Below are 16,446 nucleotides of genomic sequence, written 5' to 3'. Positions count from 1 at the left end.
CCTAGTTTGCACTTGTTTCGTGAGTCGCACAAAAACCGCAAAAATTGATATTGGATTTCCTCCCTGTCCACTGTAGTTAACCTTTTTGCACTAGAACTCGATTGAAAAACGAGATGGAACTATGCTATGCTATGATACACGTATTCAATTTAGATAACACACACGGAATGAGATCAGCACTAGAGCACCCTGGACTATTCCGATACTAGCTCTAGTAGGGTTTGGTTGGGCAGAAACAGGAGTGGTTCGAAAATTGTCGCGCGCACTGGAACCCGCCTGAAAACAGACTGAACGTGATGGCAGTCGCAAATACTCATGAGACTGTGTCTACTGCTTATAACCATTTTCCGAATAGCTACACGTGGACGCGGAAGGGTATATATTAAACACAGTAGGGGAGGCTAGGATGAAGCATTTTAAGAAGACGTGACGTCGTCCTGATGTTGCAGATATTTTTATTAATCTGAAAGAGTACATTTTGAATGGACATTGTTTATACCTAAGAACAAAGCTCCGAAATACATTTAAAATATGTAGTTACCGATAGCAAGGTTTTTAATCAGTGATTGCGTTAGATAGCAGTGTAAAGCGATAGCGGAACTGTACATTGTATCACTATCGCTTTTCTTTGCAACAGACAGTGTCGCAGTTCATTTATCATGTGTGACATTCCACAGGTAAAACACAAAGGCTGTTCGACCAATATTTTTAAAGTGTAGTTTCAAGAAAAAATTGGAAATTTAAAAAATATTGAACTTTGTACGAAAAATACACTCAGGGTTTTTACGCGGTTTTTTTCGTGCGGTCTTTTTACGCGGTATTTTTTGACGGATTTTGAAATTTACGCGGTTTTCATTTACGCGGATTTTGGAATTTACGCGGTTTTTATTTACGCGGATTTTTTAATTTACGTGGTCTGCATTAATGAGGTTCCCATTAATTTATGCGGTCTTCATTTACGCGAATTTTGAACTTCACGCGGTTTTCATTTAGGCGGATTTTGAAATCTACGCGGTTTTCATTTACGTATCCCCCGCGTAAAAAAACCTGAGTGTACACCTAAATTGGTTTTTCTTGATTTTTACTGCGAGGGCCCTTAACCTTCCGGAAGTCGCGCTAGTGCACTGAGTGCACGCTGCTCTTTACGCGACTTCCGGAGGATTAACTATTTCATATTTTTATATTTTGATTTGAAAGATCATTTAATTCTACACAACATATATAAGAATTAGACTGCTCATTCACGAGGTTTCGGAGATACCTTGAACCTCTATGTATACACACCACATGCATGCAAAACGATGAAACCGCATGGTCTTTCACCATACATATCCATCGAGTCACAGCAGCTGTGATTAACGAAATCCATGAGTTACTTACAAGCTAGATAGACTGGGTGTTACTGGCTCGAATCAAAACTTGTCGAAAGTAAACAAAGTTCATTTCATATCGTCAGCCTGGCGCCCAGGTGGTGAAATCGTTAGAATTCAAAGGGGTGCATTGCCAAAAATTTTTTATATCCAGATGAAATTTTACTAAACTTCCCAGTTAAGCTCACTCGGAATGCTGGCTGGTTCTAATTCGTATTCCAGCTCCGGTAACACTACCGATTCTAGTTTGAATGTTTAAGGAGTACCATTTCGATGCGGCTTAGCCGTATAACCGAGACCGAAGCGGCGTAAAGCCGCTGGAGATCCGCTGGGCGAGGTGGCCACCGACCCGCCATCGGAAGCAAGCGAACCTGTCATCCACTCGTTTGCCCGGCTTACTCAAACATAGGGGCTATCCCTAGTTTAAGTCCGACTGAGCGGTAGCGAAGTCGAACAGTACGCGCGAAAGCGATGTGGCGTAGCCACATTGGGTGGTGGACACAAAATAAAATTGGCAACGCTAGCAAAATGTAAACACAAATGAACACTCCGGATGAACCTATCGTCAATTGACATTTCGATGAGTTTTGATTCGAGCCAATAATATGGGCCCGTTAGGTATAACATTCGTTTCAGCCTGGGGGCTGTCCATTAACCACGCAGAAAAAATTTCAGGCATTGTAGATGCTGCCCTCTCCTCGTGTCGAAATATTTTATGCAAGTGTCAACTTTGGTTAGAAATTCTACCGCAATAAAATTCCAGATGGATTTAAAAGAGATTTTTTGGCATTATTTACTTTTGTCAAAGGTCCAGAAGAAGCATGATGAGAAAAAAGTAAAACATTTTATAACATTATTCGTTTTATTTTTCACAAGGCATTTCTTTTCTTTAGCTATAATTTAAAACATACATGCGAAAATACGGTTTGACAACTTATTTTTAAAACATTATAAAGCAACAAATCTGCACTTCCAGATGGTCTTAACTCATATCATGATTTGTTTCCAAAAATAATTTGTGAAAATTCGAGCGAACAGTGTTGGCTGCAGTGGCTTAGAGCAAAAGGTGGACTAAAGTCAAAACTTTGTCGTATCAGTTCAAATGGGACGGTTTTATGTAATTTTGGTACGCTCAATTCATTTTTTATACCAAATACATTAAAACTATACATTTGCTGTTCATTAGGGTGGCTCAAAAAAGTTTTTTTGTCGAAACGGTTCATAAATTATTTTAAAAGTAACTGTTGTGCACTAAATTAGTTTTCGAAATTACACTATGCCAGAAAAAAGAAATTCTCACTCATTAGGGTGGCTCAAGAATTAATATTTTGATGTAATCGTTCGTAAAATTGTTTAATTGTGATGTCTGTGCGCTGAATATAGACTATTATTATTATTATTTAATAATTAAACATACAAGAAAAAAAAACCTCTCTCGTTAGGATGGCGCAAAAATAATCATTTTATCGTAGCGTTTGATATTCGTAGTAACATTGTTTGCGCACTGCATTGCTTTTCGGTATTAAAACATATTAGAAAAAAAAGCTCGATAAAAATGATTATTGTGTCGTTAAGGTACCTAATTTATTTTTGTGGGGGTACTTCAAAATGATTCTTACGTCTTAACGATTCAAATAAGCTGATTTTGAGTAACTTTGGAACGTTGAATTCAATTTTTACGTAAATAACGTATAAATAACTTCACTAATAAAACTACGCATAATTTTGGTCATGGTTCGAATTGTTTGCGCATGCGACTGCTTTTAACAGTTTTTTTGTTACTGGAATTTAATGAATATTTTATGATAAAGTATCTCGGGGCTATCGCAAGTCTACCCGCATCCATTGAAAAACATCACATGTGATTTATTCAGACAGATTTTATTGAACTCGGGTTATTTTGGGATACTGAATCGATTTATCTACAAAAGGTTGAGCAAACGAAAATTTAAAAAAGATGCCGTTTGATTTAGTACTGGTAAAAAATTGTTGTGTTTAATTATGTTAATTAAGCATAATTTATTTCAATCTCCGTCCGATTCTGATGATGATTCGTCCGCTATTATCTGCTTCATGCAATGGATATTATCAACATCTAAGTAACTACACTTTCCACTTGGCTCCCCTCATTTGGCCACTTGTATAAACATATAAACATGTCATTATTCTAGCTTTGAAATAAATATTGAAATTCTATATCAATAATCACCACGCGTCTCCATTTGTAGTTTTTTTTTAAATTTGGATTGTTTAGCGTAAATTTTCGCAAAATTACCATGGGCTTATGTGAAAGAGAAAATTAAAAGCTTTCAAATGAGTAAATTGCGATAGCGGGCGTTGTAGTTGTTATGGGTTTAGAAGTTCGTACTTCGTTAATTATCACGACAAACAGCTCTTTACACAATGAATAAACGAACTAGTAGCTCATTTCTGGTAATTTAACGATGTAATTTAATCAAACGAATGATTTTGCTGAAGTAACCTATGCCATAAGAACAACTGTTTCTCCAAAAAAACTAAAATACCCGGATAAAGTTCCTGTGAGCAAATTATGCAAAAACCACTGGAGTTATGCCCTTCTAAAAACTGTGAAAAAATCATTTTTTAGCCAAATAGCCTAAATTGTCTCCGACATATAAGCCAAAATAAGAAAAATATTCATGGACATATCGCGTGACCTTCATATCTGAACTAAAGTCCGGACTCGTCCCACTGTGCAGTGTTGCGGATACTTTATTTAAATTTTATTTGTATCTCCGAAACCTCTGAGTGAGCAACCTAATTTTTGTATGTGTTGTGTAGAATTAAATGATCTTTCAAACAGAGGCGACGCGTGGTTCCACCGTATACCTGTTCAATATGCCACAAAGGCCCTCAAAACGTCACAGTCATCTCTAATTCGAACCCATGGGACGTTTTTAGATCAGCTGATTATTTCTCGATTATCTCTTCTGACGTTACTCAAGTGGATTCAACGGCCGAAAAATCGTCGATTCCATCCAACATCTAGCGAATAGGACCAATGAATGATATTAGTCGATGGGGTTTTCTGTTCGCAAGAGCCGAGCAAAACAAACTTGTTGGCAAATCCACCGGTAAATTGTTAAACAATCGTCTGGTTCTGGTAGAATGCTTAAAAGAGTAAAAAGTATTTAACATACCCGAGAAGCGAACAACTTAAAAAGATTTTTGAACTGTAATTTATATTCATTCAAAAATCCATGTTATTCATTGAATATCGTACAATAATATCCAATTCGCTAATTATCTAGGTAAATGGTTTCAAATGTTAGTAAAGTAGGTATCTAATATAATAATAATCATTGCTTGCATTGTGCCAGGGACTACTTTGATTCGTTGCTGCACCTTCACTTCGTGCAATAATCGGAGACGCATGAAAACCTGCACTAAATGAATGGACAGTTTGTTCATTTGCGGTTTCCGGTGCATCACTGATTGTTGAAAAAGAAAGCCACTGAATATGATCAAATTTGATTTAATGAATACTTGATACTTGATGATTGAATACTTATAAATCATAGCATGATATGAATTAACTTGAAATATAGAATCTTATGTTCTACACACCTAGAAAAAATCGTCGTTCTGTATAAGAATGATTGAAAGATTTGTCAACCGCGGTTTAAAGTAATCCCTCAATCCTTTCAAGTAGGAAATCTGAATGCGCTTCGTGCAATTCATTGAATCCAGAAAAAAAAAAATTTTCTCGTAAAATATCGTAGGCATGAGATATTCAACATCCAACCGTTCATTATTACATAGGACGGGAGATCTTTCGAACAACCCCTTCATTTGAATTTATGTCCATTTCCACAACTTTGTCGAATACTGCAAAGCGATCCAACTTAAGGAGTTACATACCTTTTTGTGAGAAAAAGTAAAGAAAGTTTGAATTTAGTAATGATTTCTGAACTCATAGTATTTTTGGTAGCATATTTTGAGTGAAATAAATAAGAATAAGTTTATAAAAATGTATTCCCAACAAACAATTACGATGGATAATGGTTAGAACAGCTATTGTTCAGATTATTTCCTCGTAATAAAGGCTTGTTCAGCTTTCGTTGATTGTTGGATAATTAGCAGAGTTATGGCTTTATCCCCGAAACTCTTTTTTATTTAAGAGGCTTGCGGTGATCACGATTGAAGACCAATAGATCAACTAAAATCCCAAAACTCAAAAAATGTCATTGGGATATGAGCATACCTCGTACCTTAACGATTAGTTGAATAAATAATAATTTTTTCCCGCATTCGAGAGCATTTTTCCCAAAAATCGGTTTTAAGCTTTAAAAATTGTATAAAAAAAATTCTCATCTACAACACAAATATTAATGCATAGAAAATTAATTACGATGAATTGAAAAAAAAGAAGAAAATCGGTTGAGGGTTTTTTCGGTAATCGTGATCACTGAAATACCACTTTTGGAAAAACGACATTTCGAGTTTAAAACCTCAAGTTACCACTGCACAGTGGTCGGAAGCGCCAAAAACGTGAACTTAATTCACTAGAGGCCAAACCATCGAATATATTCACAGGGTGTCTTTGGAAGAATTGTTCATATGAATATTCCCCACAATCTGATAACAATTGAAATTAGGCATGGCTTACTATGATCGAACTAAAAAAAAAACTTTTTATACCCAAGCAACCAAAAGTGCGTATAAGGAAGCTGCATAAGCTTCCCGTTTTAAGTAATTTTGCGATACGTTTTGTGTACTAATAGCGGCTTAAGCAGCTTTCAAGTTCCATTAAAGCTTAAGCAGCTTGGAAGTTCGCTAAGAACTTTATGTGAACTTTAAAGTGTGCTTTTTAAGTATTATCCGAACTTCTGGTTGCTTGGGTACTGACGAGGTAGAAAGTTGGTGTCTTCGACAAAGTTTTAGGAATGCTCATAGTGAAGAATTTTGGTGAAGAATTTGAGCTTATTGGACTAAAGGTTATCGATTTACAAGGCGTTTTCTATGGCAACCCCCTTAAATCTAGTTTTTTTAATATAACTTTTTTCATTGTGACTTTTCGTGCAAACTATGTTCAAGACAAATGTGTAGGTATCAAAACTACATAATATTGTCGAAGACTGTATGTAAAAATACTTATTCGTTTCAAAGTTATTGGAGATTTTCACATTTTTTTACTCAAATTTCAACAACGTATAAGAAAGAAAGGTGCAAACCAAAATGCACGAACTGGAACTTTTTTCACTGTCCAAAGTATGCACAATAAAGCTAAGAAGGTTTGGTGCGTGGCACTCTAGAATCCTATGAATAGGGTAAGCTTACTTTATCATGTTTTTTGACTTTTTCCATACAAAAATCAGCAAAAAAAATTTTTTCGATTTTTTCCTTAAAATATTGTAATTAATGGTATGACATCCAGTTTTAAGCATTAAATTCATTATGACATGTCTATTTGAGTATATATTAGTTTGGGATCTCCAATGATATTAAAAACTTCACATTTTTGCTCCCACGTTTATAAAATCTGAAATATTCAGGCATAAGTGAAAATAATACTTGTAATTGAATATCAAACCAAGAATTTCAAAAATTGGGGTAAAAAAACTTAAAAAAAATTTTTTTGCTTATTTTTGTATGGAAAATGTCAAAAAACATGATAAAGTAAGCCTACCCTATTCATAGGGTTATAGAGTGCCACGCACCAAACTTTCTTCGATTTATTGTGTATACTTTGGACAGTGAAAAAAGTGCCTGTTCGTGCATTTTGGTTTGCACCTTTCTTTCTTATACGTTGTTGAGATTTGTGTAAAAAATGTGAAAATCTCCAATAACTTTGAAACGAATAAGTATTTTTACATACAGTCTTCGACAATATTATGTAGTTTTGATACCTACACATTTGTCTTGAACATAGTTTGCACGAAAAGTCACAATGAAAAAAGTTATATTAAAAAAATTAGATTTAAGGGGGTTGCCATAGAAAACGCCTTGTAAATCGATAACCTTTAGTCCAATAAGCTCAAATTCTTCACCAAAATTCTTCACTATGAGCATTCCTAAAACTTTGTCGGAGACACCAACTTTCTACCTCGTCAGTATAAAAAGTTTTTTTTTTAGTTCGATCATAGTAAGCCATGCCTAATTTCAATTGTTATCAGATTGTGGGGAATATTCATATGAACAATTCTTCCAAAGACACCCTGTGAATATATTCGATGGTTTGGCCTCTAGTGAATTAAGTTCACGTTTTTGGCGTTTCCGGCCACTGTGCACTGCTCTTGGTAGATGAAGCGCGTTTGGAAGCGCTGTAACTTTCGATCTATTTCTCGGATCTCTATGCAAATTTGGTAAAATATTCTCAAGGAGTTGTACCTTCAGATAATGCAATAAAAAATATATTGTGACGACATTTAATTAGCAAGGGATTGCAAAATGTGAAATATTTTTCAATATTAAGATCCATAGTACTCAAGGAAGAGCCAAAGAGTTGAAGGAAGAAAGTTTAGAAAAGCGAGGAATAGGGTTATATGAGCAAGCTTAGAGTTTCTTAGAGTGTTTTTTTTCAATTTAGACCTATTTTCTAAATAAAATAATACAATAGCAATATATTTGAAGGGCTAGCGCAAGAACGGCCCAAGTCAAAAAAAATATCAAAAATGGGTTAATCACAAATTATTGTGTTATTTAGAAGATTTTTTCGAACGCTAAACAATATTTTTATTCAAATTAATACCTTCAAATTGAGTTTTTTTGGTCAGAAGTCGGCGTCATTGCATTCACTACAAAATAACATACAATAATTTGTGATTAGGCCACTTTTGATATTTTTTTACTTGAGCCGTTCTTACACTGAGCCCTTCATTAATGTATGTCATTGTTTAGAGCCAAAAACAATGCAGATTATAAATAGGACTAAACCCCTGTATTTGTGCATAGGTGCACATAACCTAACTTAAAAGTCATATTTTTTGTGTTTCGAATTCTCCTCGTCAGTAGCTAACAGCTAACTCGGCCGCTAGCCAGACACTAGATCCAAAAAATGACACATAACTTATGTGTACACTGAGAAACAAAAATATTCATAGTTAGCATACTTTCTACTCTTTTCTTTTGCTGTGATTTTTATGCATTTTCGTGCATATACTTCTAGTAAGCATTCAATGGGTTTACAGCAGAAGAAACGAGAGGCAGATAGAAAAGTATGCTATCGTTGCATAAATAAAATTCTGCGTGTGCAGTAAACTATAGTTACTATATTCATAGTTAGGCGGACACACTGAGCGGAGCCAATTGAACATGTCAAATACCGGAGCCAATCGAGCATGACGTCACATAACATGTTATCTTCGGATGTATATGGAAAAGTTATTGTGATTATGGTCATAACTATTTTACTCTTATCTTGTGTTATCGAGTGTAGAGAAACGAAAAGAACCAATTTTTTTCTGTAACAAGAAGAGATATTCGCACAAGTATGAAATCATATCAACAGATCTTCGAAATGGTTTCTCTATTCGTGCATGTAAAGTTCTTACTTACGACGACAATGAAATTATTAAACTAGAGCTTGAACATTTACATGGGATGCCAGTGTTTTTTTCCCCCCTGAAATAAGAGCTGCCAGTTTTCCGGCTTTTGTGTCCGCCTAACTCTTAATATAGTAACTCTACAGTAAACTACTGATCGAGACTGATGTCCCGATTTTCACAGAAGTTCTTATTTTACTGACGAGGACCAAATTTCAGCGAAACTATTTGCGGCTTACACGCCAATGTGGCAAAATAATGCAGATTATAAATAAGGGACGACCCATAAATGACGTAGCATTTTTTGAGCGATTTTTAACACCCCCCCCCCCCCCATCGTAGCATTTCGTCACATACCTCTAAATCCCCCCCCTCCCCCCGGTAATTACGTAGTTTGACGGTAATTCCCCCCCACTTGCCCCCATAAAATTAAAAAAAAAATAAAAACGATGTTCCTTTAAAACAGCTACGTAGGATGACATGACCCCCTACCCCCTGTCGTCACACATCACCACAAAATACAAAACCCCCCCCCTCCCCCATATAATGCTACGTCATTTATGGATGATCCCTAATAAGGGTGATTTTAAGTCGCGCTGAACCACACACAACGAGAGTTCCAAGAGTAGGCGTCCAACCATTCCCACATCGAGGAGCACCGCGGCGATCACGATAACTCTTGATAATATTGTCTGACGCAGGAAATTCAATGAGATTTGTAAAGCTTAAGTTACTCGATGAACCAAAAAAAGTGTTTCGGAAAATGACTTCATGAACTGAAAAATCTCATATTTTACTTTAAAATTCGCTCACTTTTCTTCAAAATATTAGGCAGATTTTTTTTAATTCAATTTTATGTGGTTCACTGACAGGCTACAAATATTGTGCAGTCCGATAAAAAAAAATCAAGTCGATTAGTTGATTTGTTTTTGAGTCATTGTGTTCGCCCATTTTAATCCTTTCATGCCCAACTTTTTTCTAGTACATGTAGGGTTTCAAAACTATTTTTCCTTGAAAATGGTGGGGTCAAGAAACACGAAAAGTTTATTTTCATAAAGATAGGCGCTTCCATGACAGTACTAGAAGCTGGGCAATTTTTACCTTCTAATGCTCAATACAATTCTCCTAGAATAATTACAATAGTCCAATTGCGTGGAAAACGTAGCCAACGACAGTCTAAATTGATAAGTTTTATCAGTTTTCAATAATATTGCACCATAAAAAAGATATATGAAAAAATCATTTTCCATCGTCAACGCAAACTGCCCCTGGCAGCACTGCTCCATCGAAATCCAATCAGACTAATTGCAATAACTTTAGTTCTAGAGCTGATCCTTGTAACTGTTAATACTCGAAATAAAGGCAGCAATCACATTAATGAGCCTTACTTGTTTTTGTGAGCAAATTTCGCCTCAATCAAAAGCTACTGTTTAAAAACGTTGTTGTCCACAACCTGGGCATGAATGGGTTAAAAACGCGGTTTTGAGAAAAACACTTAAAATTGCCGATAGATTGAAATTTGTGTGTGTTAGAGAAAATACGCGCGAGGAATGTATGGTTTTTTTTAAACCAAAGATCATCGTGGCCACCAAGATTGTGGCAGACTATACTAGAGCTTCAATACTAACAATTAAGCGAATAAAAGATTTTTTGCCCACTACACCAGATCTGGCCTCGAGGCCACTGGAAAGACACGATTCAAAGAGCAGATGTCTTATCCACGAGTCGTCGCTGCATTTCCGATACTTCTGCTAATTATCACCAAAAGGTTCCAGGACCAATTAACCCTCTGCTGCCCAACCCCGTCTTTTGGCGGGGTTCAGCATAATCGCTTTAAAATCTACAATACACTATTTTGTGTTGTCAAACTTACTAAAAACATTCTTCAAAACATTCCCACCTATCCTACAAATACATTATCTGCTTGTTGAAATCATGATATAAAATGATATTTGAGTTGAAAATTTGAGAGAAACGAGAAAATAAACTATGTTGCTTGTGATAGTACAATTTAGTAGGAAAATTATCACACATCCTTGGAGTTCTCACAAAAAAAATATTGGTAAGTTACTTTACAGCAGTACTTTGCCGTAGAATTGAAGTTTGGTCTTGTACTAACTTGAAACTACACTTATGGGCTGAAGAACTTACCCGCCAAAAGGCGGTGTTGGGCAGCTGGGCGAAAACAAAAACAATAGGACAAATCAAACCCAGCTTCAAAAGCCTTTCAAATAACGCTAACCATTTGATTAGGCTGAGATAGTGTTGGTTATGGAAATGTCAATTGGCAAGTATACTAAACTCATTTTGTATTGTGTTGCTTGAAAACCTGCGAGCAGAATAAATCAATAACAATTTTTATTCTCTCATATCGTACCAATTAGCTTCTAAACTTTATTCCGCTTTAAGCAAGTCTAAAGAACAAGCGATTTATTACTAAGTTTTAGTTGGATCTGGTTTTTTACTACTGGTATCGTCCTCCGCAACAGCAACAGGTACCTTTTCTTTATTCCAGCTTGCCAAACCTTCTGGTAGTGTAGTATCTTCCTCAAAAGATCCAGTGCCTTCAACAAATTCTTCATACGTAGATTTTTCTGGAAAAGGTCTTTTCCCAAGTAGTTCAATCATATCGTCTCTACTTAAAATCTCGTTCTTTAAAAGCCGTTCGGCAACCTTCTCCACGTCTGCTTTGTGCTGTTTTAGCAGTTCTTTTGTTCGCGTGTAAGCCTTGTTGATCAGTAGTCGCACTTCTTCATCAATTAACTGAGCTGTTTGTTCCGAGTATGGTTTGGAGAACATAGGGTCGCCTGGTTGTGACGTATCGAAGCTGACCTGGCCAACTTTCTTGTTCATGCCGAAGCGAGTGATCTAAGAATTCAAAATTATTTTGAAAATTGGTTAGTACTTATCGAAAATTGATTTACCTGAGCATATGCGCTATCAGTTATCTTTTTCAAGTCATCTTGCGCACCCGTTGTAATTTTACCGAAGAAAATTTCCTCCGAAACACGACCGCCAAGAGTCATGCACATTCGATCAAAAAGCTGTTCAGTCGATAGAAGATACTGATCCTTTGGCAAGTATTGAGCGTATCCCAGACCTTTTCCTCGAGGTATTATTGACACCTTAAGCAACGGATCGGAATGTTCCAGGAACCAACCAGAAACGGCATGTCCAGCTTCGTGGTAAGCGACTGTTCGTTTCTCATCCGGCGCTAACACGTTTGTTTTTTTCTCCATACCGGCAATAACACGTTCGATAGCCTGTTCAAAATGCTTCAAAATGATAGATTCATTCAAATCACGAGCGGCTATCAAAGCAGCTTCATTGCACACATTCGCAATATCGGCACCAGTGAATCCAGGGGTCAAAGCTGCCATTTTTCGCGACAAGTCCATTTTGTCAAGGTTGGTCTTCAGTGGACCCAAATGCACTTTGAAAATACTAGCCCGCCCCTTGATATCTGGAGCTGGTACAAAAATCTGTCTATCAAAACGGCCTGGCCGTAACAATGCCTTATCTAGAATATCCACCCTGTTGGTAGCAGCCAAAACGACGACATTGGTAGTAGTATTGAAGCCATCCATTTCGACTAGTAACTGGTTCAGTGTATTTTCTTGCTCAGAATGCCCACCGAAACTTTTTCCACCACGCTTTCGACCAACGGCATCAATTTCGTCGATGAACAATATACAAGGTGCATGCTTTCGAGCCATTGCAAACATGTCACGAACGCGGGATGGACCAACCCCAACAAACATTTCCAGAAACTCTGAGCCGGATACAGTTATGAAGGGAACATTTGCTTCACCCGCCGTTGCCTTGGCAAGTAACGTTTTACCTGTTCCGGGAGGCCCCGTAAGCATTGCACCTTTTGGGATTTTTGCGCCAAGATCGATGTACTGTTGCGGATTCTTTAAAAAGTTTACAAACTCCATAATCTCTATCTTAGCTTCCTCGCATCCGGCTACATCTCTGAAAATATATGGCAATTTATGCTGATAATGAAAACGCAAGTAGTAGTATTACGTACTTGAAACCAACGGTAATTTCGTTTGCATTTATAAGTTTAGCCGTCGATTGCATTACGCCACCGAACAGACCACCTCCCTTCATGCCTTTTCGGCCACCCATCATTTCTGACGATCGGCGCATCATGTATATCAAGAACCCAATAATGAGTAACGTTGGTAATATTCCAGTCAAGCTCGAAGCTTCAATTTCACTACGATAGATCACAGGAATGAAATTTACCGGCTCAATGTTCATATCCGTCTGGGCGCTTTCCAGATTTCTTTCGAACGAATCAACACTGCCAATGTTGAACCAGAGAGTACCCTACAAGCAATTGAATTTAGTAGTATTGCTAAAGCGATTCAAATTATTGTATACCATTGAATCGGAAGCATTTCCGGGTGTCAATCGTACCCGAACCCACTTCTTATTGACGACTTCCAACTTTTCGACGATTCCTCGGGCAAGGTAGCTACAAAAATAATCAAATTCTTCATCATAAAAAAACTTACAGTACTACATACACTTACTTGTTAACAAATTCTTTCCATGCGATTTCCTTGTAACCCATTTCAAAGTAAGCGATGGCCGAGATTAGTGCAACCCCGGCCAAGGCACCAAACACCATCATTTTTTCTTTGTCGCTGCCGTCGCCACCAATAGGTCTACCGGTGCCACCACCGCTGCTGCCACCTCCTTTACCTTTTGATGACTGAGGACCGAACATCCCAAGATTCCAATCATTCTTAGGTGGTTGCTGGCTGGCTTTCGAATTTGCTGAGTGGGCATGGTCAGCGGAAGGTTCAACGGCATCTTTAGTCGTTTTTGACGAGCTTTCACTGGCTGCACCTTTTTTGCCACCACCCGGTTTGAAGTATTTTTCGAATCCCTTAGGTGGTTTTTCGCAAAACAGCTGTAGTCTGTGGAGAAACTCGTTCCAAATTTGAGTTCTGCTAGACTGCAGATTGCTCAGACTTCTGATGATCTAAAAGCCAGATATACAGTTTTATACAATTTATGTATGTTGGAAAATGGTTCAAAATACAGTAAACATTACAAAATGAAATACATTAATTCTAACCTGATTGCAATCATTCGTATTGACGGTCCGGTGTTGTCGATTCAGACCAGCTAAAGTTGACTCTAGCTTGCGAGCTGTTGTTAGTAAACGGTAGGCCATTTCCCTCTCTTGATATCTATTTGAAGTTGTTTGCAGTAATAGTTAAACATTCGTTATAAAATTGCCGATAAATGCCCTCAATTCATACTACAGTTTATTACACAATCTATCGCACCTTTGCACGGTGTATGGGGTAATAAACGAAACGAAAATTTTCTTTTGATCCGTCATGTGCTGACGATAAACGTCACGTAATGAACTGTCAAAACAATAAGTTGTCGCCAAAGTGAATAGGGAAAGAGACGAAGAGTGAAAATCAGTCAAAACGGCAACACTCCCTTTATGATGATTTTAACACTAGAATTTTGGCAACCGCTTCCACAGGCAGCACTTTAAATGACTCCTATTATATTTTGAAAACAAACCGTACGTCGATCGTTGGATTTGTTTATCAAAAGATGTGCATTTCGAAACAAAGAGATGAAATAATTCTAAAGCTTGTTTTACTCATACATATACTCTAGAATGCACCTTACAATCACGATTGAACTAAATTCTGACGAAAATTCAAATTTCTTTTTTGATAGATGTACAATACTTATCTCCTCTAACTCAGGAATGAGCAATGTTTATTTACATTGCACGATTGGTCTGCTCAATAAGGTATTTTTGGCTTCACACTATTCGTCTCTTTCCCTATTCTCTTTGGTTGTCACCAGCGAGAATACACGGTAAATCTCGACTACCGATTTTATGACTACACGCAAAAATAAAACAACCCACAGAATAAGTTCTTTTAACTTAAATTGAGGTACTTTTGAGTTGCGCGTCGCTTTTGCACTTATTAGTGTTGTCAAAAATAAAACCCCTAATAATTCATCATATGATTCAAGAGTCTAACGACCTGTTCAGGGTATCATCCAAACAATATGTGAAATCGTTGCACTATCTGGTTACAGTTCGTGTACAATATTTTTTATTAGAGACGAGAGATTCGACTCAGTCGACCCGGATAGAATTTTACAATAGCATTTACCCTACAAACAATCATAAAACAATAAATATTATAATTATGACTGTTTCAACATTGTTCGATGCCAAGTTCTCACAGTAGATTTACAATAAAATTTCATGTAACAATAAATTTCACTGTTCAGCAAAAAACTGATACAGTGCCTTCACATTGAATTTTACTGTTTTCGAGAGAAAAATGCATTGCGAAAAATTGATTTTTTTAATGTTAAGATACATAACCACCCTCCTTTTTCACTGTAAAAGTCTATTTCCAATTGAAATTTACTGTAAAAATGTTAAAGTTTATTGTTTTTGTATTGTAGCATAACACTAAAACTTACTGTAAATTATTGTAAAATTACTGAACTGTCACAGTGAAAATCATGGTTTTGTTACTGTACATTTCTATTCGGAGAGGTCTTGCGTGCAGTAAGCTACTTTTAGTTGTTTGGGGTATACTCAAAATTAGGTAAATTCAACTTAAATTTAAGTAAATTGAACTCAAGGTTGAGTTATGATTTTTGCCGCACACAGAAAAAAAAATATTGGTAAAAGTAAAAGTGTTCCGCTCTTAGCAAAAAACAACCAACCCCTACTATTGGGTTGAAAGTAAAACTTTTAAATTAATGAAGAATAATAATCAAAATAAAAGTTTTCCTTTTAATTTAATGAAGAATAGTAATCCCAATAATAATTTTATTGTCAAACTAAGAGTATTCGTTGGTTGTTTTTTGCTAAGAGTGAAAAACTTTTATTTTTACCAATATTTTTTTTCTGTGTGTAGTTAAATGGAAACTACGTACAACACGGTTTACCCGAGTTTACCTAATTTCTGTACGATACCACGTGATTGAGCCAAAAGTACTCAATTTTAAGTAGTTTTTCGGTGGTGTTTATGTTTCACGCATTTTTGAGAATATTGTCTATTTTGAGATAATCTAGCGTTTCGTCGAGTTGTTGCTATACAGGCAACCATAAAATAACCTACAGAATAAGCTCTTTTAACTTAAATTTAGGTACTTTTGAGCTGTGCGTCGCTTTCGCACTTATTACTGTTGTCAAAAACAAAACGAGAGATTCGACTCAGTTGAGGCCTTCCATGCAGTAAGGTACTTTTGAGTTGTTTGGGGTATACTAAAAATTAAGTAAATTCAACATAAATTTAAGTAAATTAAACTCAAGGTTGAGTTATCATTTTTGCCGTAGTTTAATGGAAACTACCTTCAACATAGTTTACCTAATTTTACCTTCCTGCACGATACCACTAGATTGAGTCAAAAGTACTCAATTTTAGGTAGTTTTTCGGTGGCGTGTACGGGAAACAAGTGCGATCGAAACAAAAACAAAACGTCAAAACGTTTTCTCACCCGCTCCTATGCAAATTAGATGGACGCGTAATTCAAGTCACGGCCCGGTGGCGCAT

At 36.5% G+C, this 16,446-nt stretch overlaps 2 protein-coding genes across 2 annotated transcripts in view; both read right to left on the bottom strand.

Annotated features, from left to right (window-relative positions):
* Nucleotides 1-311, bottom strand: part of LOC131688521 (tubulin polymerization-promoting protein homolog) — a 43,663-nt gene extending 43,352 nt beyond the window's left edge. The window contains exon 1 of the mRNA XM_058972822.1: nt 2-311. The gene's annotated coding sequence lies outside the window, so the exon portion shown is untranslated. The remainder of the gene's footprint in view (nt 1) is intronic.
* A 10,905-nt stretch (nt 312-11,216) lies between these two features.
* LOC131690487 (AFG3-like protein 2) lies at nt 11,217-14,270 on the bottom strand. The gene is made up of 6 exons (XM_058976288.1): nt 13,971-14,270; nt 13,420-13,874; nt 13,268-13,361; nt 12,909-13,213; nt 11,800-12,850; nt 11,217-11,743 (listed from the first exon to the last, which is right to left on the bottom strand). Exons 1-6 carry the CDS (start codon nt 14,067-14,069, stop codon nt 11,312-11,314), a joined length of 2,436 nt encoding a protein of 811 aa, XP_058832271.1. The 5' UTR covers nt 14,070-14,270; the 3' UTR covers nt 11,217-11,311.
* Nucleotides 14,271-16,446: the final 2,176 nt, after the last annotated feature.

Source organism: Topomyia yanbarensis, chromosome 3 (assembly GCF_030247195.1).
Source record: "Topomyia yanbarensis strain Yona2022 chromosome 3, ASM3024719v1, whole genome shotgun sequence".
Taxonomy (NCBI): Eukaryota; Metazoa; Arthropoda; class Insecta; order Diptera; family Culicidae; genus Topomyia; species Topomyia yanbarensis.
This window is presented reverse-complemented; position numbering and strand designations above follow the sequence as displayed.

Coding starts and splice junctions, on each gene's coding strand:
- LOC131690487 (XM_058976288.1), bottom strand. CDS start 14,069: ATGGCCTACCGTTTACTAACAACAGCTCGCAAGCTAGAGTCAACTTTA. Junction 13,875..13,970: donor ATACGAATGATTGCAATCAG/GTTAGAATTAAT, acceptor TCTGGCTTTTAG/ATCATCAGAAGTCTGAGCAA. Junction 13,214..13,267: donor GAAATGCTTCCGATTCAATG/GTATACAATAAT, acceptor AATTGCTTGTAG/GGTACTCTCTGGTTCAACAT.